We start from the raw sequence: 25800 nt of genomic DNA, 5'->3' as shown, positions 1-25800 counted from the left end.
GCTGCCCAACAGTGAGGAACACAGTTCTTAGTACTGGAAGGAATGTGTTAAATGCACAGTTTTTATATATATTATTTTCATCAGTAATGCTTGGTATGTTTAGTTATGCTGTATAAAAAAAGAAAAAAAAACTGAGATTTTCGTTCAACTTAACCCTTTGCTACCTAAAAATTTGTAAAATTTTGAATCTGATCAATTAAATATGAAATATTAATTTTATAGACAAAATATTTATAGTTTCCAATTGCTTTCATTTACCAATAATCTGAGTGAATTAATTATGTATTCAAGAGGCAGTTATCTTGTTTTAAATATTTTTCTAGGTAGTTTTTTGGTGCAAATTTAAGCCACAGTGTTGTAGTAAATAATTGGATTGCCACTTTAAAGATGGGTGTTCATCAGTGAAGAGTTCAGGTAGGCCTCAGTATCCGCAAATAAGGTTGTTATTGATGACATAAGGAACCTGATGGTACAGGATAGACAAATCACAATCAGAGAACTTGCAGATGAGGTTAAAATTAGTACCGGATCCTTTCATTTGATTTTAACAGAAGATTTGGATCTCAGGAGGATCTTAGCAAAATTTTTGCCAAAGTTGCTAATGACTGAGCAAAAGCAAATTTGTTTGAAGATTGCACAGGACATGCTGTATAGTGTGAACAGCAATCCTAACACAGCGATCACTGGTGACGAGTGCTGGCGTCATCGTATGACCCTGAACCCATTCATCCCTCATCCCCAAGACTCATAAAAGTGAGGCAGGACCTGAGCAATGTTAAAGTCATGCTGACCACCTTGTGGGCACGGTCCATCACGAGTGCACCCGAGGACGTACTAACATCAAACATTGAGAGGCAAATGGCTGGACCTGTGGGCAGCAGACAGTCGGCACCTTTACCACAATAACTCACTCGCTTGTCGTTCTCAGTTTATTCAGAACTATTCGGCTAAACACAACACGGCTCTGGTTTGTCAGCCTCCATATTCCTCTGATGAAGCACGGATTGATTTCTGGCTTTTCAATAAACTGAGAGAGACTCTGGAAGGGACCAAATTTCAGAACAGGGAAGACATTGTGCAGAATTTGACGGAGCACTTGCACACCCTAACAAAAGAGGCTTTTCAGCAATGCTTCCAGCAGTGGCAGCAGTGCTGGGAGAAGTGTGTAGAAGCTGAAGGGGGCCACACTGAAGGTGACTAGTGTCAAACAATTGTATCTGAATAAAGATTGATTTTATAAATAAAAGTTGGATACTTTTTGAACAACCCTCATATATTGGGAGAAAAAGATCTACTTTAGGAGAAGCCACTGCTGCTTGGCCTATTATCTCTCATGTTCTGGTTACACTGAATGCTTCTGGAAATTAGTTGTGCAAGCAGCCTCCTGCTTGGAAATACTCAGGTGTAGATAATGGCTTTTTGGTGCTATTGTATGAGAGGTGATGCATCAATCACACATCATTGGCAAGGATGATGTATCTGTAACTATTGTAGGTGATCTCTGTTTTTGAGAAGATGCTGCAACCAGTGCAGTTGTGTAGTTGTGTTTGTTTAATTACAACATGTTGTTGTGTATTTAGATGCACTTGAGAATGTACAGTGCTTGAAACTAGTTATCAGTACTAATATTATAAATGCAAAAGTAACTCTGTCTGTTATGCTTTCACGACTAAATCACTGAACCGATTTTGATGAGATTATGTATGGAGGTAACTTGAACACTGTTACAAGATATTTTGACTTTTGAACGTTATCATATTTGTGAAAATGCTTTTCTCAGTATATACATTCTACACAGTATGATTCACCATAATGAATACAATGCTTATACAATACGCAAGTTGTTTAATCCATACCTCCACCCTAATATCAGTCACAAGCCTGTCACATTCTAATCACTGTGTATCACGTGTCTCTTCTAGCTTGTGAATCACTTGAAGTTTCACGATGTTGGCCTCACTTAAATTCTGTATGACAAACAGAGAGGCAATGTACCTTTATGTGCAGAACGTGGGAGGCTTTCAGTTATCCTTCATTTGATTAGGTATGTGAACACAGCTGTGGGTAACAGCTTAATAAATTACAACTTTGAAATACAGCTTGATGGAATGATGTTTTTCTTCAGATTTATTGATACTGTGGTTCCTGCCCAGAAGAAATCATTCATCTGTCATTTTCCTCTGTGTATAAGATCTTTAACTGCTTTTGACTAAAGCCTGCATTACAGTTCCACTATGCAAAATATGCACCTAATGCAGTTTTGATAGGAACACCCTTTAAATCAAATATCGAATGCTCTATCTGTCTGTAGTGTAAATGATAGGTGTATTTTCATTTTCAATGCAATGCTGCTGATAAACAGTGAAATATGATGAAAATAAAAATGAAATAAATAAGCCAAAATAACATAACACAAAAAATTCCATTAACTAATTCTGTAACCTGAAAAAAGTAATGACACTACAAGTGGTAAAAAGAAATTAATCTTTCTTTCTTTTTTTATCTTATTTACTACAGGAAACCCACACTTTTTCTTTATGAATGACAGCCAAGTAATGTCTACCTGTGGCTTTATAAAGGTGCGGCAGGGGGCGGCAGCGGCCTTGGCGTGTGTGGTGCGCTCCATGGGCTCGGACGCACTGGCGGCCGCCATCCATCTGCTGGAGGAGGGCCTGGCCGGTGTGCAGCAGCAGCCCGCCACGGGGGCGGGGGCGGGGGTGGGGGCGGGAGTGGGCGTGGCACTCGAGAGCACTGGTGACAATCGACCCCTCAGGCAGGTGAGAGGTAACACGCCTGTCACCAGTTCTCTCCTGTAGCTTGCATCTGTCCAATAAACTATATGTAAAAAGTTAGCACTCTATTCAGAAGCGACACATGTTCCTTGTTTGTAATTTTATCATTTATATGGCAGTGCTTTAAAAGTATTTGAAACAGAAAATTATTTTAATAATAGTAATGTAATAATTTGTTATCATTATTATTATAATCATCATCATCATGATCTGCCTGCTGGATCACAAACAGTACAGCATCTCCTATGACGCTGCACATCTTGGACCTAATGTTATACTGTATTTATTTACATTTGCACATTCTAATACAAGCATGAAGTCTTTCACATAAGATTTGCAGTGTTGGAAGTTCTTGGTGCACTTGTCATTTCACTTCTCCGTTAAAATCCTAGCTTTCAAAAGTATTTAGCAGCAGCTGACTGTCAAACAAGTGAAGAAGTCGCACAGATAAAACTGATGTAGGAGTGAAATATTACTCGTAGAGTCGTCATTTCCATTGCAACATATAAGGGGCATTCAAATGAACCTCGGTCACTGGTGTAAAGTGATGGTAACGATTTTATCAACTCAAAAATGTAGTTATACACAGTACATATACTCAAAAATAGTTATGAAAACTGTTGGCACATTTATCCCATTGTGACACTAGCTGGTCGATTCCATCCTTGAAGAAGCTAGTAGGCTGCTGTCGGATCCAGACCTGGACCCAGTCACACACTTTATCGTCAATTGCGAATCGACGTCCACGAATAGGTTGTTTTAGTGGTCCAAACACATGAAACTCACACGGTGAAAAGTCAGGACTGTATGGTGGATGTTCCACCATTTCCCACTGAAACTGCTGCAATGTTGATTTCACTGAATTGGCCATGTGTGGGCAGGGTTAAAACGCAGGAGGATATCGCCCTTGGACAACGTGACTTGGCGTTTTGACTTCATGGCTTGTCTAAGGTTTTGTAAAGTGGCTTGATAACTCTGGGCATTGATGGTGGTTCCCCGTTCCAGGAACTCGAGAAGCAGTGGGCCCTTGTGGTCAAAAAAGGAGGACATCATGACCTTATCAGAACTGGTACGCATGGCCTTTGATTTCTTTGGAGGTGGTGAAGTCACGTTTCCACTGCTTGCTTTGATGCTTGCTTTCCAGTTCAAAATGGTGACACCATGTTTCATCACCTGTGTCAATATGCAACAGAAAGCCATTTTCCTCCTCATGATAATGTTGCAAATGACTCAAAGACAGTGCCATTCGAGTATTGCGCTGTTCAGCGATCAGTTGGTGGGGTGCCCACTGTGCACAGATTTTTCAAAAGTTCAAGTGTTGATGCATTATGGTGTGAGCAGTAACCGATGGATCTCGTCCACGGTCATTCCACAGTTGTCTAAGACTAAAGCATTCTCTTCCACAGACATTTCTGGTGTGATGACACAGTGAGCCTGTCCAGGACAAGCATTGTCTTCCAGTGACTCACACCACTCAAGGAATTGTTTGCGCCATTCCACAACACTTGAACGACTCAGACTGTACTCACCATAAACAGCCTTCATCTGTCGATACATTTTACAGCCTCCAACTCCCTCCACCACCAAAAATCAAATCACTCCTCATTGTTGCTGCTTACTCACCTGCATGTTTGGTAGTTGATGATAATTTGTGTGACCACCTTCTCTTCGGCATGAAACCACGCTGGCACTGTGCACCCGCACCAGTCTCTCTACCAATAGATGGTGCCGCATACCTGCAGTTACGTGGTGTCACCTTACATTTAAGGCAAAGGTAGATGCACTGACTGGGCTTCATTTGAATGAACCTCCTATAATAGTGGACATCCCCTTGTGCAGTATCTCAGTATGAAATGTGCACCTCCCTGCAGTCTGAATCCTGTATTTGTATTAAGGTTGTTATCACACATTTTAATTTCCACAGCCTCTTTGATGACCAAGACTCAGGAGTTTGAAGTGTTTGCTCAAACAAGACTATCCATATTCATAAGTATATTAATGGCAACAGCATATTTTTATGGGTTTCTGCACTTTATGTGTTCAGTATAGCATTGTTCAGTATATAGCATAGTTCAGTATAGCATTGTCTAATGGTTTGTATAAACTGTCCCACGCAATATTGTAAACTCCTGGGACTATGAGACCATGAATATCCTTCACAGAGCACATCATCTCTGACTTTCTTAGGCAGCAAAAAAAAAAAAAAAATAAATAAATAAATAAATAAATAAATAAATAAATAAAAATAAAAAAAAATAAAAATAAAAAAATAAATAAATAAAAAAATTGATCCCATGCCTGTTAGGATTCCAAAATTTTACTCAATGTTGCTCCAAAGAATTAAAGGGTTTTTGTTATCAGATCTTTTTGTGTTTTGATGATCAAAATTCTTCTGTATGTTGTATTGTGTCATTGTATAAAAACTTTGAATAAAACTATAAAACCAATCTTTTGACCATATTAAAATGGCGTTTTGCAGAAAAGACTGGGTTTGCAGGAGGAACAGTGCCCCTATTTATTGCAGACAATTGGCACCAGAAACTTTATTGGCTGCAGAATGCGATGGGCTTTTCAGGACAAAAGGAAGAGGGCAGGAAGGAAGCTATTCATGGACTGATAAGATAAGATACTTTATTGTCACATAACATGTTTTTATACAATCATTCGATTGAGAACATTGGTGACTCGTCAGTCTTTAACCTGTCTAGCTTGTCAGTGATTGGTGACAGTCTTCAAATCAGCACTTGGTTTCTGGTGGGCATATTTTCTTTCTGGTGTGCGCAGAAATGCTGTGACAGTTCCTCTATACCAAAATCCGAGCCCTGATTTGCTTATACCAATTGTTGACTAGCCAGGTAGTCTATGAATAGCTTCCTTCCTACTCTCTCCCTCTCATCATGACTACCCTATTATATTCTAGGGCCAATAAAGTTTCACAAATATAATGCATTGATACTGGTTGTCTGCGATAAATAGGGGCATCTTTCTTCCTGCAAAACCAGTCTTGCCCTGAGGAAGACCACTGTAATATGGTCGAAATCCTGGTTTTATAATTGATGGAGAACAATGCCCAGAAGAATTTTAAACATTATGACAGTGGCCACGAAAACTTGGTCATCACCAGGAACTCTGATGGGATGCTAAGGAAAGCTCTCAGAGAACATTCTTGAGTTACACAGTGAACACCGGCTTTACAGTCACAACTTGGGGAAGTTATTTTCTTCCACTTGTACAGGGAGCCGGCACACCTTCCAGTGTTGGTTCTTATTCGGTTAAGAACCATCTCAGTCTTGCGTGGCAGTTCAAAGCCAGAAGGCTCGGTCAAATTGCATGACATCTTATTCGTTCCAAAGCAGCATTAAGCTGCCATATGTGTCTCTAGCAGTCATTAATATTAGAGCTGTTGTCAACTAACATCCTTGCAGTTTCCAGAGATGGGTGACTAAAGAAAAGCCTTTCTTTGTAATCGTTGGAGTGTCTACATGAACAAGGTGGTGAACATTTTTCTGTAGTTTTTTGTACTTCCATACAAGTGCACTTTCCCACCAGTATGTGACTAAGTATGGATAGCCAGAAATAGGCGTAGGGCTGATTGTACCAGCTGAAAGACACACGGTATGGTCGAGCTGTGTGTCAACAAGTCTTGTATGCGTACAGTTCATCCAAGCAGGGTGTAATAATCACAACAGGGTAAACCAATACCAGAGCTGAAGTACATAATGTCATTGTAGAGGATCCCTATGGTGTACCACAGATTTCCTGGAGAATATTATATCATTTTTTTTTTTTTTGGCAGCTGTTCTTTTTCTGTTGCTTGAATAGATTTGAATTTTAATTTTCTGGAGAGAACTAACTTGGTTTCCACATGTCCGATAGCCATTTTGTCTGAACATAGAGATTATTCTCCTCCAGTATGCTTCTAGCTGTATGTGTCAGCATATTTACTACAGCTCTATTTTGGACAGGATGATGGAAATTGTGCTCATCAAGATAGCAGACTGTGTGGGTCTGCATCTGTGATGAATAAAGGTTTTTGGAAATAAGTTGAACTAGTTGCCATTTGCTCTGGTACAGTTTTTATTATATCACTAATATTATGTAGTATAATATTGTAAAATAAAAATTGAACCAAGCAAAAGGTGACTGATTGCTGTTATTCCTGAAAACCTCTAGATTTATGACATGTCAAGTGACTGAGCTGACCACCTAACTGTGGCTCAACTAGGGTGTTTAAAAAGGGTTGCTGTACTTCCTTCCTTCTGCAGTAAACTTCATATTGGGATGTACATTGCTCATGTGGTCAATAAACTGTTGCAATGTTTTCTTTACATGAGACCAAATAAACAAGTTATAATCAACACAAAATGCTAGAATTTCACATTTAATTTGTGTATAATGAACTTAAATGCCTATTCCTTTGACATGTTACCAAAATATTCTCTTGCTAAATAGGTGGAGTGGTATTCTAGATATGTCCTTGCTTGTCTCTCAGACTTTTTTTATGTCTGTGATAGATTTCATAGTATTAGGAAGTTTGATGTACAGTTTTATCACCATGTGACAAGTTCATTTTTGTCATCTAATGGTGTTTTTATGCATAACACAAAAGCATCTTGCTGTCTTGTGCCATGATTGTCATATCCGATTTCTTTTCATGTCTTCCTTATTAATGTCACTTGTCTTTGTGAACAGTAATGTTTCCATGATGTGCATACAGTGTGTACCATTTTATATTCTTAAGCATACTGCATGTTGCACCTCAGTTTACATGCCTAACCACTGCTCAGCACCCTCCTTATACCCCTTAGCAGTTCTCTTTACTTGTTTCGTTGTTCACATTTCATCTGTGATTTTTCAGTAAAAGTAGTGTGGAACAATGAGATGATGTTAGTGGTTGATAAAGCAAATGGCAAAGCCAAACTTGTAATCTTCCTTAGTATATTGGAAAACTTTAGCTTGTGTTCAAGAGACGAAAGATGACAATACATTTGTACAGTCCAATACTGCAGTAGGGAGGGGAGGGGGGGGGGGTGGATTCCATACCAGGTTGGAGTAAAACAGGACATTGAGCAAGTGCAAAGGAGGTCTTTGTGAGTGGCCACAGGAGAGAGTATAGTGGAAATGCAGAAAAAATTTAACTGACAGGTACCTGAAAAAGTGGTATATTCTTGCAAAAACCTGCTTGAAATGGGCTTTCATAATGGAGGCCAGGAATATTCTTTGGCCCATATTTATCAATTCTGCAAATCATCATGAATGTCAGATTAAATTAATAACTTTTCACATAAATTTGTAACCAATCAATCTTTCCACATGTTATTAATTAATGATAAAGAAAGAAGTGTTGCTATATGTTGCAATATAAAGTACCCTCTGCTACTATGGTGGTGCATGTTGCTGTTGAAAGTAGCAACATGTCCCACTCCCTTTCTACTTTGCTAATGAAAGAGGGACATGTAGAAACCTTAATTTATGGTAGCAGTGGTAGAGGGAAGACGGAATACTGTGTGTGCATTTTTTATCTATGCATAGAAATGAAACACAAATGTAAGCACAGCACAAACATGAAACGTGATGGAGAGTGAATGTTTTACTGGTGGGAGAGCCATTTACACTTTGACATTGTAATTTGGGGGTGTATGGATATCAAAGAAGACGAATGTGGGCTGGCAGAGATTGTTGTTCTGAAGAAGAAAAAAACAAAAGGAGATTGTATGGAATTAGATAATTACTTACTTACTTTTGGGATACTAATGACCTGTCTGTTGATGAGTTTGGTTATTACAAGCTTAAATGTAAATGTTTAATTGATGTGTTGAAAGTGTTATGGGGACTGCTAAATACAGAAGGATTTTGAAAAGAAGTTTTTACATGTTTTTCATAGCTAGTGGGTAGCAAACATAATTTTCCATTATCACAGTGCTTTCCTGCAGACAGTGAAGAAGTTCAAAATAGCTACAGTTGGCTCTGCTTAGTAAGACTACAGCATCATGGAGTGACCCAAGTGCAGAAAGAGAAGATTTAAAGGTAAACTATATGACGGATATATCACTGACAGGTCACATTCATGGAATTCGTATCCTGGTTAAGTAATCTCCAACAATAAACCCAACGGTAATATTCCACTACACACTTTGTAATGATTCACAGAGCAGGGTCATAGGTCTTAAGAGTTCTCATAGGATGTGGTGAAAACTGATTTTACGTTATGAATGTTTGGTACATGTATTACCATTTAGATTAGGAAGAAGCCCAAACAAGCTTTTGGCTATGTAAGTCACTGAAGTGTAAAAGTGAATCACTTCATAACAGTCAGCCCACCTCTAAACATTATGTTACAACAAGTTAAGCTGTCATATGTTGACAGTATGCTTGAATGTCAGTAATTTTTTGTCATTTCAGATATTTATGTCTGCATCTTACACTCAGCGCATTGGCCGAAGTGCTTCCACAACGGGTTGGTCAGATAATCCTTTCAACAAGCCAACCCTGCCATGGCACTTTGCTGATGGGTCAGTACCAGTATCTTCCCTTCTCTATACTTCTGTAGATCACAATCTGCATCTCGCACAAAAGAATGCTTGTTTCACTTTATTGTGTGTTGTAATACTTGAAACTATGGAATAGTCACCACCTCTTTTGCGTCCACCCTAGTTACCCCTGAACCCTGCGTCCCCGGACCCTGCGCCCTCACATCCAGTCACCTCTGCAACTTTTTTATGCAATGTGTTGCCTCCGCAACTCCTATTGCCACCGCTCCTGTCGCCTGCAGCCCTCATTGCTTCCACAACGCATTGCCTCTGATCCTTGGTGCTCGCGACCCCCACTACCTTCACACACCACCGCATCCACACTCCACTGCCTCCCCACAACACTTCCTCAGTCGCTTCTGCCCACCCCCTGCCTCTGCCCTTGCGTCCACCTTGTATGGCACATTGGCCCTCTGCCCCCTGCCCTCCCCTCCCCCGTCTGCCCCAGTTCCTGTTGCTTTCACACTTCTCTCCACATATGGCCACTCTTACCCTATTTGTCTACCTCTGCCCCCTGTGCTTCCATCTCCCACCCACCCCCCTTCCCCCCTCTCTCTCCCTCACACACACACATTTATTGACGTCAGTTGTAGTTTGTTAAAATAATTTAACTGTTAATAACTATATCTCTCATTTGTCATCAGTAAGTTGTTTGACTGAGATATCTGTAGTAGGTTCATAACCTTTCTGTAAGGTGTCCTTTACACATGACACTTAGAAAAACCTTAACTCAAAATATACTACACTCTTACAACCTAAAGTACTTTCCAGTCCTCATAAAGCATGTTGTGTATATATTCAGTTGATATTTACATTTGATCATGTTAAGCAACCTGTTCTGTGGCAAGTTAAAATCAGTTCACATTAATACTATATTATTTTGTTCACCATAATGACAAGGTTTTTTCTTCTGCATGACCATATTAAAGCAACTCTACCATTCCAATAGGTGCATCCACCTCCTCACTGAGCTGGCGCAGGTAGCAGAATGTGTGTCTGCTGTCATCGCTGCCGTGCCGTTGGCTGCTGAGGCGTGCCAGTACCGCCACTACGAAAGCCACGTGTGCTTACTGGAAACCGTGTGCAAGCAGCTACCACTGCTGGCAAAAGCTGTTGGCAAGAAGAGTTTCAAGGCACTACTGCCAGACTTCCTGGAGCCTGTCTTCTATGCCCTGGTTGGTCTTCCTTCATGTTTTCATAAAAAGACTGTTGAACTACTTGGCCATGGATTTTCATGTGGTCATTTCCCTTTATGCCCTTAGTGCTACTATTTGTCTGCTAGGAAAAGACATTGTGGATTAACCTCAACTTTTCCTGTGTCCAGCGTCCAATATTACTCAGACATTACTCTAAATGGATAACCCTGCAAACCTCATTTCCAATTAATGCTGCAATGTTTTCCTTTTAGAAAAAGGATTCTATGTTGCATTCTATTGTATGTCAGTTCAGTTCAAAGTTTATTGTAGTAGTTCACTGTAATATTATGCATAGCTGCAACTACTAATCAGCTACTTTTCCTTGTTTTCCAACGAACTAGAATAATTCAAATAAATCCTAACTCTCCTCTGTATTTTTGTAATGGGTCCGTAAAATGATCAGACACATTGCTTTTATCCATTTGGTTCCTTTATGCAGCTGCCACAACTGCTCCAATTGTTGGTAAACTTCCTTGTTCATTGGGAGCTAAAATTGCACAGTAGATGCCCTAAACTATGTGGTCTTTTGTTCACCAGATTATTCTGAGTGCAAGACACAAAATATAAGTAAAAATGCTCTTAAAAACACTAGTAAGTTTTTCATTCTAACTCCGTTCACAGCTAGTTTTAGCACCAAGATTAAGATGTGGTTTTATAAGCCTCAGAGTATGTTATCCTAACACAACACTACATTTGAGGGAAACCATATTGTTCCACTGTAAACAGTTACAACTCAAAATGAAAAAAATGACACAATGCTTATAAAACACTTGTATGTTGCTCCGCTAGTGATGTCTTGAAATTTCATATATTTGTGTCTGCATTTTACACTCGGTGCATGTCGGTTATATGCTATTACTCTTACTGGGGTTGTGATCAGGATAGAAGCAAAACTGTAGGCCCCAGCCCATTGTAGTTAAAAATATATTAGCTGATACATAACTATAGTCCGGTCCTTGTAGTGAGTGTGTAACAATGGGTGTAATTTGTCAAAAAAATGGTCATTGATGTAAGTGTACATTAAGCTATGTATTGATACCTAAGAAGTTGAGATTATCTTTGCCTTGACTTCATGATTACATATGTATTATCATCATCTTTGGGAATCAGTAAAATTGCTACACCACGAAGATGACATGCTACAGACGCAAAATTTAACTGACAGGAAGAAGATGCTGTGATATGCAAAGGATTAGATTTTCAGAGCATTCACACAATGTTGGCACCGGTGGCGACACCTACAACATGCTAACATGAGGAAAGATTCCAAACGATTTCTCATACACAAACAGCAGTTGACCGGCATTGCCTGGTGAAACGTTGTTGTGATGCCTCGTGTAAGGAGGAGAAATGGATACCACCATGTTTCTGACTTTGATAAAGGTCGGACTGTAGCCTATCGCGATTGCGGTTTATTGTATCGCGACATCACTGCTCGCATTGGTCGAGATCCAATGACTGTTAGCAGAATATGGAATTGGTGGGTTCAGGAGGGTCATACGGAATGCCGTGCTGGATCCCAACGTCCTCGTATCACTAGCAGTCGAGATGACAGGCATCTTATCCGCATCGCTGTAACAGATCGTGCAGCCATGTCTTGATCCCTGAGTCAACAGATGGGGACATTTGCAAGACAACAACCATCTGCACGAACAGTTCGACGACGTTTGCAGCAGCATGGACTATCAGCTCGGAGACCATGGCTGCGGTTATCCTTGACGCTGCATCACAGACAGGAGCGCCTGCGATGGTGTACTCAACGACGAACCTGGGTGCACCAATGGCAAAACGTCATTCTTGCAGATGAATCCAGGTTCTGTTTACAGCATCATGATGGTCACATCCGTGTTTGGTAACATCGCGGTGAACGCACATTGGAAGCGTGTATGCGTCATCGCCATACTGGCGTATCACCCGGCGTGATGGTATGGGGTGCCATTGGTTACACGTCTCGGTCATCTCTTGTTCGCGTTGACAGCACTTTGAACAGTGTACGTTACATTTCAGATGTGTTATGACCCGTGGCTCTACCTTTCATTCGATCCCTGCGAAACCCTACATTTCAGCAGGATAATGCATGACCGCATGTTGCAGGTCCTGTACGGGCCTTTCTGGATACAGAAAATGTTCGACTGCTGCCCTGGTCAGCACATTCTCTAGATCTCTCACAGATTGAAAACGTCTAGTCAATGGTGGCCGAGCAACTGGCTACTCAAAATACGCCAGTCACTACTCTTGATGAACTGTGGTATCGTGTTGAAGCTGCATGGGCAGCTGTACCTGCACACGCCATCGAAGCTCTGTTTCACTCAATGCCCAGGCGTATCAAGGCCGTTATTACGGCCAGAGGTGGTTGTTCTGGGTACTGATTTCTCAGGATCTATGCACCCAAATTGCGTGAAAATGTAATCACATGTCAGTTCTAGTATAATATACTTGTCCAATGAATACCCGTTTATCATTTGCATTTCTTCTTGGTGTAGCAATTTTAATGGCCAGTAGTGTACTTGAAAATGGGCTTATAACCTGAAATCTAGGTTGTGCTATAACATTAATAATAAATTGTGGAAAAAGGCTAAAAACAGTGTTTGTTTAGTTAATGTCAAAGATTTGTTAACTGATGTCAATGTTGATGACAACACACAGAAAATAAAATGCCACATACTCACATGAAAGTATTCACAGCTTCATCATGTTAGGTGAAATATAAAATTATTATTGTCAAATGGTAAAACCACGAGTCTTCCAGTAACTGGGTAGCTTTACTCTCAAGGTACACAGATCACAGTAGTGAATTTCTTAATTGTGTACCTAAGTGACATGTGCTCTGTCCAACTCTTATTTTTACTATTCTACAAAACCATTTCAGTGATAGCATAAAAATCAAATCAAATCAGATACAGTTTGTAGACACTGAATTTATTATACTTTAGGTTAATAAAAAAATTTCCCTACATTGTCAAAAGTTCATCCTCGACACATGAGCATCCACACAATTTTGTAACTTCACTAAAGTTAGCCATAGCTTTTCATAAAAAAGCTAACTTGAGTCAATAATTAATATCTTTCACACACTGATGTGCAGCTTCACATGCCATGCTCACCTGCAACCCACTCTGCAGGCTCCCCAAGACTAGACTGCCTTGTACCAAATTGGCAGGGACAAAAACACCCATATAATGGGATGGTGAGGCATCCCTGAGCCATCTGTGAGCTTCGGACTGGCAGAGATAAATGAGGGCAAGATTCTGTATGTAGGAACTATATAGATCTCTGTACCATTAAAAAGTGAATTTTCATGGGTTTCTAATCATTTACATTCAACAGTACTGCCAAAAACACATATTTTGTGACATAATTGAAGGGGACAAAAAGTCAGTTTGTCAAACTGGCACATAAAAATTTGGTCACACTAGTAACAGACTGACAGCCTTATTCAGCATGGAAACCACTGACCTTAACTATGATGAGTGTGTAGTTTTTAGCCAGTCCTCGTGAAATACAACAATGAAAACATTGTTCTAGTCCTCAGGATTTATCCTCGATTGCATATGTTAACATAGATAATACGTTGTTAGCAAAAGCTCTAAAATGGAAGGCTATAATTATTTGGAAGAATGATTTTTGTGTAAACATTTTTGTGGGGAAACTGGTCTACACTCAGTCTCAAACCTAAGATACTTTGAAGAATAAGATTTAAGGGAAAGAACCTCAAGTACCAGATGCTGAATAATTTGCATAAATTGCCATATAGTTTGGTCCATTTAGGGTACTCCTAGCAGTAGTAAAAAGTACACTGGCCAGAACAGCTTACATCTATTTGTATGTACGTATTTTGCAAGACATTATATCATACCTGCCAAAAGGTACCATGTTGGTTTCTTTTTCTGTTCCACTCATAAATGGAGTGCTTCCATGTGAGCCATGATTTCACTTATTTTGCCTTCACCGTCCTTGTGCGAGAAGTTTGTTGGTGGTAGTGGGAGTGTCCTGTAGTTTCTCAAAAATGCAAGTTCTCTAAACTTTCTGAATAGTGTTTTGGGAAAAGAAAGTCTTTTTCCCTCTAGGGATTGCCATTTGAGTTCACAGATTATTTCCATAATATTAGTATGTTGATATAATCTAACGGCAACAAATCTCGCAGCACAGCTCTGAATTGCTTCAATATCTTTCACCCCATGGTGTGAATTCCAAACTGTCGAGCAGTACTTGGGAACAGGTCGCACCCATCTTCTGTATATGGTCTCATCTATAGATGAGTTATACTTTTTAGAATTCCCCCAATATACTAAAGTAGACAACTCTCCTTTCCTACTGTCAACCTTGTTTGTTCATTCCATTTCATGTTGTTGCATTGTAATATTATGCCTAGACATTTAATTGCCATGACTGAGCTAGGCAGCATATCACTAATATTGTATTCAACCATTGCATGACTTATTTCCCTACTTGTCTGTGTTAACTAATATTTTTTCACATTTAGAGCAGGCTGCCACTCATTCACACCAAATAGAAATTCTGTCCAAGTCATCTTGCATCCTCCTACAGTTACTCAACTGTGGCACTTTCCCATATACTACAATATTATCAGTGAACAGCCACAGACTGCTGCTCCCACTATCTGTCAAATTGTTTACGTATACAGAGAAGGACAGTGGTACCATCACACTCCCCATGGACACTCCTAATGATACTTTTGTCTTTGAACGCTTGCCATCTTAGACGATGTACTGGGTTCTATTATATAACAAATCTTCAAGACATTTATGCATACGAGAACCTATTGTGTTTGTGTGGGCCTTTGTAAACAGTCTGCAGTATGGCAGATCATCTTTTCTGCTACTCATTACATATATATGCAGCAACAGACTCTCCAGAAGCTGAAATGAGATTAATCAGGACAATGAATTGGAAAGCCATGGTGCAATAAGATGACAGAAATGTGGAAGTTGGAGTTAAAATTGCTTTTTTATGTTTTAGGGAATATCAGACTTAACTGGTATGACCACATGGTGACAAAAAGTAATACCAGAACAACAGAGTAGTACTTCCGTGGAGAAGCAAAATGAAGAAAACTGAGGAGGTGATGACTGGAATCTGTGAAGTCAGAGTTTGAGAGAGGAAGCCAGAGGTGGGAAGACATACAAAAGAAATTAATGTGCTTTGTCAGCAGAAAATGGCAAGTGCTGGTGTGCCAATGTGGGGAAATGCGAGTTACTGTAGGTGGTGGTCATTTTTGTGGTGTCGGTGGTGGTTAATGTTTCTGACACTGGTGATGTTGTATAAGAGTGATAAATAATGTGGAAGGCCTTTTGATCTTATCATAGCTTTTAAATTTTCAACATAAATGCTAATGTGAACTTTCTGGTTTTCCTGGTCACTGGATATTTTGATCATACATCCAAATGTTGGTAATTTCAGGTGTGTGTAAGATTTACATGTATGAATGTGTTTGTTTTCCTATATCTGAGGAATGACTTTTTCCCATACCTTAACCTACTTTTAAAAGTACTTTAAATATGCCTGTCTGGCTCTCAATACCTTTTCTACATGGTGAGTAGCACTCCTGTGTTTCATTGAAATTATTACATCTTGAATTATCCATTGTTTAATTTCTTGTACTGATATTTTGGCTTTGTACTCTTCATCCAAACATATATTTCATTGCTAAGTGTGTACTGTCTGGGCTGTTATGGGTCCTATAGGCCAATGTGTATCAGAATGTCCAGCTTATACTAGGCCATATGGTGTTCTGCAGCAACGTATTTTGATTGATATTGGTGACTGTAATGCTGTGTGGCAGCAGCAACAGTAGTGTTGCCCACAGTTAGGCTCAGCTGACTGGGATATTAGATTTGATACATCGATTTCAGCAAATCACATGGACTGCAGAAACTGCAATACATAATGTAAGGAGTAAAGGTAATAATTAATTAACTGAATAGTTGAGGATCTGAGTCACCAGTAAGCAGTCAGAAAAGACTGAGAACTTTGCTAGCTTTTAGACAAGATCTTCTACACACACACACACACACACACACACACACACACAAATGACTGCATTGCCCAGCATACTAGAGCCAGGAAATGTACTGATCACACACTTTTATTTGGCCTCTGGGTGATAGGTGGAATTCGGCTGACTTTGTGCCACTCCAGAATGTTTACGCTTGCTGATAACTAGTTACACTACAGTATTGTGTCTCATAACAATAAGTAGGCATTATATATATAGTGTTGATCTGTGTGCACTTTGGTGTAGTGATTGTTAATATTATTTACAAAAATGAGTGGAGGGACTGTACCTGTCCTCCTAGCGATTCACTATAAACTTCTGCAATGCATCAGTCCAGTACACATTCATTTCTTTTATACGCTAGAAGGTGGCTGCTCTGAAAAGGAGGCAGCAAGGGTTTGCCTCAGCAGGCAATATGTTATGAGGTTATCATATGCATCTGCTCTCAGCATCCTCCTTTCAGGGGCCAGGTAAAAGTGTGTGATCAGTAGGTGTGCATGGGGGGGAGGGGGGACCGGCGACACGTGTGCTTATATTTTATAGAGTCAGTGAAGGAGGACTCCTCCAAAAACTAGCAAATTTTTCAATCTTATCCATGTGGCCTACCTATGACTCGGCTGCTATTTGGCAATTTGTCGCCTTTAATCGTTAAATTTTTTATATTTCATGAAAGACTCTCCTACCATATTTACGTCAGCACATTTGTTCATTATTTTATACAATATAGGACCAGTCTAGCAGTGGCCTATCTATACACAAAATGAAGTCCAAGAGCCTAGTTCTGTGGACCGATGCTACTGCAGCAGATTAGTGCTCCCTTTTGACAGCACAACAGCCATATATTACGTTATTACATGGCGCGCAGGGGGGGGGGGGGGGTCAGCTTACAGTGGTCTAGAACTTCCAAGACTGTGAGGGCCTGGTCAGTACGTTGGTAACATCACTGACTTCTGTGTTGTCAGCTGGCAGTATAACTGCAATAGTAGTGTGTGACAACATAATGCAAAACCAGCAAGTGTGGACAGAGCTCCCAGAGTTACTGGTCTTTATGGATGTAAGTGACAGGCTGTTACAGTACTACAATGATAATCCTCAACTTATCTGGAAATTGGCTGAAAAATCTTATGGAAGATGTGGAATACATATTACTGCAGGACCAAAATTTTATTAATAAGGAATGATAGCATGTGGCCACTAGTATTTTACACCTATGGGTAAATAGAGACACTGAAAATTGTTTGGACAAAATCAGAATGCTGTATCTGGAACTCTGCTAGTGAGTGTAATTTTATCCTACCAATTGTGTTTACAACTTGTATTATAAATCTTTTTTTATTGTCATTATGGAAACTAATGTAATAATGAACTAAATGTTTTTGACTTGTTCCATATCCATGCGTTAACTCGCAGAACTGGATCTACGGAATACGTATTGCAATAAAAATAAATAAATAAACCACTAGCACATAGAAACCCCTTTCATGCTAATGTCGCTGACACTGCAATGCAACACAGACTCCTCGAGATGCCGAAAGCAGTGGCAGCTGTCCCGGTCCTTGTTTGCACAACTGCCATTTGACATTTACGGGGACTAGTTGGTGCTGGATCTGAGGTGTACAGATCTCTCTTGATAGTGTCCCAGAATTGTTGAATAGGATTGGTATCAGGTGGCGTGGGCTGTTACAGTGCCCGCAGTTTGTCTCTCAGGCCCTCCTGACACAATATGTGAGTAAAGTATTGGTGTGTCGTCTTGCCGTTGGTATAGGTCACCTGCAGGATGATACAGGCAAACTAATACACACACTAGGACAGTAGGTTACTCTATTGTTTGCCAATGAGACACAGTGAGATGTGAATCGGTGTCTCCATTTTATCCTGTATATGCATCCATCATGCAAAAATATCTCCATCACATCCCCAAATTATGACACCGAATGAGGTGGGCATAGTGGTGAGATGTGAACTTGCATTTGGTAAGATAGTCAGACAAGGATTCAAACCACTAAGTTGATTTAGGTTTCCCCATTTAAATCTTCACAAAGAATCAATATTCAAATCAAGCTGCAGGTGCATAAAATTTGTATAACAAGCGACACCAGTGCAACACGTGCAGTCGATACAGAAAGGTAGTTACACTTGTACTTTTCTTTATTTTTGTTATTTCGAGATACAGGGTTTCTTGATCGATTTGCAAGATGCAAAATTCATCCATCTCAATTTATTTTTTGTAGCACAACACTCTACATTCACAATAACATATTGACGTACCTGGAATAGAAGTAAGGAAGCTGTGTGGTCTGCATCATAAGAGTATAAATAAACTTTGAAAAGTCATTCAAAATATTACATTATCATGAAATCTTTTAGTTAGTTTTCTTATACAAAAACAATCTTACAAAAGTGCTTGTGTGGTAAATTATTTAGCATTTCCATCTATAGTTAATAACGTTATAATTTTTAGTGAAAAAAGGACAGATTGCTACTCACCTAAAGATGACACATTGAGTTGCAGACAGGGACAATGAAAAGACCGTTACACATTGAGCTTTCAGCCAAAGTCTTCTTCAGGAAAGAAAACACTTACACACATTCACTTAAGCAAGCACACCAGACATATACGTGACTGCTTATCATGAGGTTGTTGCCCATGGCAGTTAATTCTCATTTGAGGTAGTGGTGGACTCTGGGACTGGAGCATTGCACACGCAAGCACCTGTGTGGCCGTTATCAAATGAGCTGGTTTCGTGCATCTTGTGTATAGTGTACTCAGTTATTGTAGTGATGGGCAATTGTAAGGTCTGGCAATGCCAGATCCATGTGGCTTGCTGAACTGTTGCTGTGGCATAAAAAGTAGTCACTCTATTCAACAAAGCAGCTATATCTAGTTACTGCTACCAACATAACATCTCGGTTTTAAGGGATGCGGCCAACATCCAGCCATGATTTTAAAGTAGGTTTAAGGGAGAATTAGCCAGAATAAATTTCATCTGTGCAACTGCAGCCTTTTTCTTGGAACCGAGATATAAAAAAACTGAGATGCTTTGCTTTAGCTTTATTCTGTTATGTCATACGATATCATATTTTGGGGTAATTCAACAAACCAAAAGGTTTTACAATGCAATAAATGTAAACCTAAGTCAAAGAACTGGATATATAACCTGTGATACTCAGTACATTGATTCCTTAGTGAAGTTTGTTGTAGGTAATTCACATTCCTTCAACCAAACTATCTTCTTTTCAGGCAAGCACGACCAGAAGAAAGACTGTCAATAATAATACTGATTATTACACAAACATTTTTGAGATCTGTCAGTCAGGAAATTTGAACTATCGGCAGTACTTCATGGGGTTAATATTTATGACAGTGATCACAGACGAAATATAGAAGGAAACAGGCAGTCAGTAAGGGAGCTGTAATACAGAATATCCAAGGAAGAATTGGACATCCCATCTCTAGTACAGTTGTTCAAAAGTATATGGTGCTTGTTGAAGACTGAGACACGTGACAGCCACACTAGAACATTTTCCTAATGAATAACTGGAGCACAGATAACACAAGCTTAAAAAGTTGTTTACAAATACTTTTCTGTTCATATCTGAATATCTTTTTGAATAAAGCTACCTTTTGACATCTAGGAGGTGGTATACAGTTACATGTTAAGAGTATCATTGAGTACTAGTTTTATCTCTGTGATTAATGAGCATAGTGAAAACATTAAAAGTGGATAGTATTTTTAAAATGAAGTTGTTTGAAACTATACACCTGTGGTGCATTCTTCCAGCTCTTTCTTTAATATATCAAACGTTGCTTCCCTTGCAAATTTCAGTGTCACTTTTTTTTTTTTTACCATTATGCTTGCATGTGGTATATGCATAATCTGAAAAGTGTGTGTGATGAAACACACCATGTAATGTGAATTGTATAAGAAAAGTCAACATGTAACGATAGTCTTCTGTTTTCCCCAAGTCTCACTGGCTTTTCTTTGTGACATAACACTGCTGATGGAAAATCTGTAATATATGCTGTCTAATGTAAGTGTTTTGCCTTTTCACTGGCACAGGAGTGTGAGAATTCCCTAACTTCAAGTGCATCGAGCCAGTGTCTGAACCAGCTGGGATCGATTCTGGGCCCGAATGTCCTACGTGCTATGGTGCAGCAACTGAATCCCAGGTGAGAGGAGCATATCTCATGTTTGCAAAAACGGCATTCATGCACTGGGTGACTTAAGAGATCATGCAGGAATAAAAGTAACTAATGGTGGAATTCAAGAACAGTTTCCTACGGGCAAGACATCTCTCAAGGATTGCTTGTGGAGCAGGGCCAAAAATTTTGTTTATTGATGTTGCCTGATTGATGAAAGTGCATTTCATCACCTAGGCAATAAGGTGATGAAATGCACTTTCATCTATCAGGCAACATCAATAAACAAAATTTTTGGCCCTGCTCCACAAGCAATCCTTGAGAGATGTCAGCTGCAACACCTTCCATGATAAACACACACTGCAGCTGGCCCAATCACTTTCACCAATTTCCTGCACACTCACTGTTTTGTACAAAAGGGAGTTCTTATCTTTGTGTAAAATTCTCCTTACAGTACTGTCAGAGAGTCCCAAAGCAACTGCACACCAAAGATAGAGGCATATTTCACTGCATGTATGTTATCTGGCATTTGACAGAGCACTGCAGGCACACACCCAATCTGCATGGCATCCGTGCAGCTACTGTGTATGTGTGTGTGTGTGTGTGTGTGTGTGTGTGTGTGAGAGAGAGAGAGAGAGAGAGAGAGAATATGTGCACAAATGCACATCGCATATTTTGGCAATGGTTGCTGATGCTGCCTTGCCTAATGACAGCCGAATGAGCGTTTGTACATGTCCGTGCAGATGTTACATACTCACATTCAGCTGCACACAGGCTGCAAATTTGCTGTGTGAGCATGTGGCACATATTTTTGCTTAGGACCAGATTTGTTTAAAATTTATTCAAATAATGAATACAGATAAAAATTATTATTTGTTATTCATGAATAACAAATATTATTTGAAACATTATTCACTCACACACATAAAAACATATATCCAGCATCTGTTAAAAAAAGGTGTTATGGACGATAGATAAATTTTAAATCCAGTGACATTTACTGTTCCAATTCTTTGTCATTTATTAAACAAATATTGCTTTTGTTGTATTTATATTAGTTATTATAAGAACGTTTTTTAAATATCTCATCGGAAACTTTGTTTTTTGAAAATTTGACATTATGATACTAAAGAAAATGCATTCGACACATGCAGAGAGGAAATCTGTGCATTATATTTCCCAAAACTATCTTTATTTCATGATAAAGATGTATGATTTTCAACTCACAGTGTTCTTCAGCAAAAATTAGGAAATAATCATTTCTATTGTAGTTTTTGGCAAGTAATTCATTGTGATTCCATGTCGGCTTCACTTCCCAAATCACATTCAAAATATAATTTTCTTTCTATGTCACAAAATTATTGGAAACGTTTGACCCCATTTTGGCTATTATGTGTCTGTAATTTGTTGTAAGCCTCCCTTGGTCATGAACAGCAATACAGGTGAACTGTAAGTTTTAAATTGTGGATAAGATATTACTACAATAATTCCAGTTGATGTAGAGAAGCAAAAAAGTCTTCCAATCATCTTTTGACACTTCCTTTTTTTTTTTTTCCTTAAAAAAAAAATTGCCAGTGTGTTGCAATATTATGAAGTCTCTTCTATTCTCAAATCCAGTGTCTCTACCAAAATTATTGAATCTTGAAATTCTGAGTGAATGCATGGATACACATCAGACCAAAAAACTGTTCCATATTCTAGCTGAAAACTTACTCAGAGTAAATCCTAAAACGCTTTGGATGTCCACCAGCATTCAATAAATGTTCTAGGGGTTCTTTAAATGTAAAGTATGCTGATGTTAGTTATTAGCAACCAAGTACTTCTTCCAGTCACTTATTTTGTAGCACTATAAACACAAATGAATTGCTTAATTATTTTGTCAAGACACCCGTATGTAACGTTGTCATCAATCTTGGTACAATGGAGGGAAGTGCTGCACTTTAAGAATTTCTGTTGCGTGCATTCTCATCTTTGGCTTCTTAATGAAGACTATTTCTGCTTGTTAGTGGGGGAGAGTGTACAAGTGCAGAGTAAGTTGAATTGGCCTTTGTTGGTTATTTAACTGCTAACTTGCCATTTTTCTCATTGCTAGAGATATAAAAAGCTACAAGTAATGAAAATACAGTGGCATTCTACATTGTTTGTTCTTTAAGCTATAAGTAATTTATTTATGAATAAATTTGTTTGAATGAGGTATTTTTTGGTATAATTATCCATATTGAAATTTATTCAAATAATGCTCATCTATGCTTACCATTACGCCTTGTGGTTTCTGCCTCCTTCCATTTATTGTAGTTAATATTATCAACTGTAAGGAGTCTTATTAGTTTATTTGCTCAATTTACTCAAAAGAGCGTATAGTGTAAATGTACTGAAGCTTTTTTTTTTTTAATTATAAAGAAAACTGAGAATTACAATGTGTTGTCATGCTGCGCAAAATAAATCCTTTCCATTTGTTCTGCCCAAAATATGTATCCAAGCCAGTGTGATTTTTGCAGCAGACTGAATGCAAGCATTACTTTATCAGCTATTCTTTCCATGTCAATTTACAGTTCCACAGCTAAATCAATTACCTTCAGTAACATTCAATATTCACTTTGATTTTCAGTGAAGAAAAGAACAGCAATAGAGTGTGAAATTCAGTGTTTCATTACAATGGTACACTGTATACTACCAATATCATGAACTATGTGATGCTTTGGGGTACCTTCACGTGTTGTTAAATGCACTGAAGATGTTTTCTCAAATTAATGACCCATACCAGAATGGTTTCCCTATGCAATTTATGAATGGGGATCTGTGGTCCAGAACAAAATTCTGCACTAGGATATGTCAGGGAGTGGCAAAAAGTAATATGCCATATGTTCTGCAAGTAAAAAATGTTTGTTCCTCCAGAAATATTTATTTAGGATAATTAAAGAGAACTTCTTTTCCAGCATATTTTGATATCTTAGTTATTTTGCTACATAGTTGACATTCAATTTTAAATATTTGTTATAGTGCTCCACAGGCTTTCCTATGCCCTCTACATACATACTCGATTGCTGCCAAGTCACTAACATCCTCTTTCAGTTTTCTTTCTGCCCAAAAATCCTTCATTTTGGGAAAAAGATGGTAATTACATGGTGCCGGGACTCAAGATTGACAGGAAACCAGACGAGGGGAGACAAAGGTAAAATGGGGGTTGTTAGAGTAGGAGGTCAAAGGCAGTACATTGGTAGAACATAGTGAGAACTAAAGATGGATTAATAGGAAGAGAATTGAGAAGGAGAATGAATAGTGTGATTAATGAGGAGGAGGAAAGTGGAAGAGGACATGGGGAAAACAGTTGGAGTAAGAGAGGGTGGGAGGAGAGGTGATGGAAATAAATGTAAAAAGAAATAGAGATCCAATGTAAGAGGAGGAGGGCATGGTAAATCCAATAGGGTGGTAATGTGCAAGGTTATGTGAGAGAGCCTGTTTACATCTCTGCAGTTCCAGTAAACTATGTGGTCCTAAAATAAATAATGCTCCAACATTTTTAAAGCTGTTAGTATACTTGGGAAAACATACTTTTAGGTGCTTCCAATTTTTTGTTTCTTTGGCACATATGTGAAGTCTTGAGCAATTCTGACAGGTGGCAGAGACATAGTTAACCATCAAAATGGGTCTGCACAAGACACTCATTTCTAGCAACTTGCTGTAATTGAATTGTTGGTTGCAGAAAAAGAAACTGTAGTGAACATCGTTAACCATTTGTGTGTAGTGTATGGTAATGATGCAGTTGATAGAAGTAAGTTCCACAAATGCTTACAACAGAACACAAGATTCAAAGAAATATCATTTCATCTGAATTATTGGAGCAGTTTGTACCAATGGAGAAGCTTCCTATTGTGGATTGTTGCAGGTCACAAAACCTGGAGACATCACTGGAAACAAAATGGCAGTCACTGAAGTGGCAGCACACACAATCACCAAACAAGAACCAATTTGATGCAGCTCCCTCTGACAGTTTTTCGGGCTACCGATTGTGTCATTCTCTTGGATGTGTTGCCAAAAAGGTTAACCATTAATTCAGAGGCATATGTGAAGACTTGGGACAAAATAAAGGACCATTCCTGGCTTGTTCAGTCTGACAAGAATTCAAAAGTATTCTTACTTCAACACAACAGTGCCCTGCCATACACAAGATTCAGAACCGGGGAACACATTATTAAATTGGTTGGACATCAATGCATCATCTGCCCTATAGTCAACACCTGAGACACTCAGAGATCCAACTGTTCAGCCCACTTAAGAATTCTGTACATGGAAAACACTGAAGATGATGAGAGCATAATTTGTACAGTGAAATCACGGCTATGAGCACAGGACAAGAGCATTTACCAACGAGAAATACATGCTGTTGTACAATGCTGATGTAAGGCCATAGAACATGATGAAAACTATGTGGAAAAATGATATATGTAAACTGACATTGTGACCAAATTCTAATTCTGTATGATTCATATGTTTTGAGAAAAAAAGTTGTGGGGCATTTTTTGTTAAACAGCCCTTGTGTAAAGCCATTTAGAAGAAATATATCAGTGATCTGTATAATTATCTGTCTGAGATAGCACTATACATAATTGGTTGTTATTATACCTTAGAGAAGTAGGTTGCAGTGGCTGCCTCCGAGTGATGATATATGTTGCGACGGTTTCCTGTAGACAAAGTTCTGCTGCAGTGTGGATGATACGTGCATCATAGTGTCGGGATGAAATGGCTCGACAATTGGAAGTGTACTCCAGAGTTGAAATCCATGGGACAGTAGATCCTTGCGGGCAAATCCTCAAAACTAAACCCAGATTCATCATGAAATTCTGGCAGTATAAGGACAAAATGCGATGTCACGTACAGCCTTAGTGAAATGGTACCAACGATTTGATTTTATGTCTATAGGCTGAAGCAGCAATTGAAAATTTGTACCAAAGCTGGGAATTGAACCAAGGTCTCCTGCTTACTAGAGAGGTGCATTGGCCACTAAGTCACCTTGACAAAGTCGTTCACACAACTGCATGGATTATCCTGGCATGCTACCCTCCTCAGTCCAAATTCTCGCTGCTCCCTAGTCTACCTTAAATTCCCCCTTACATATGAACAGAAT

General features: G+C 39.0%; 1 protein-coding gene across 1 annotated transcript in view; it reads left to right on the top strand.

Annotated features, from left to right (window-relative positions):
* LOC126209950 (uncharacterized) overlaps positions 1 to 25800 on the top strand; it is a 159337-nt gene that overhangs the window by 119777 nt on the left and 13760 nt on the right. The window contains exons 9-12 of the mRNA XM_049939065.1: positions 2580 to 2777; positions 9195 to 9304; positions 10272 to 10497; positions 20596 to 20705. Coding sequence (XP_049795022.1) covers positions 2580 to 2777; positions 9195 to 9304; positions 10272 to 10497; positions 20596 to 20705 — 644 coding nt within the window. The remainder of the gene's footprint in view (positions 1 to 2579; positions 2778 to 9194; positions 9305 to 10271; positions 10498 to 20595; positions 20706 to 25800) is intronic.

This window comes from Schistocerca nitens, chromosome 10, assembly GCF_023898315.1.
Source record: "Schistocerca nitens isolate TAMUIC-IGC-003100 chromosome 10, iqSchNite1.1, whole genome shotgun sequence".
In the NCBI taxonomy this organism is placed as follows: domain Eukaryota; kingdom Metazoa; phylum Arthropoda; class Insecta; order Orthoptera; family Acrididae; genus Schistocerca; species Schistocerca nitens.
This window is presented reverse-complemented; position numbering and strand designations above follow the sequence as displayed.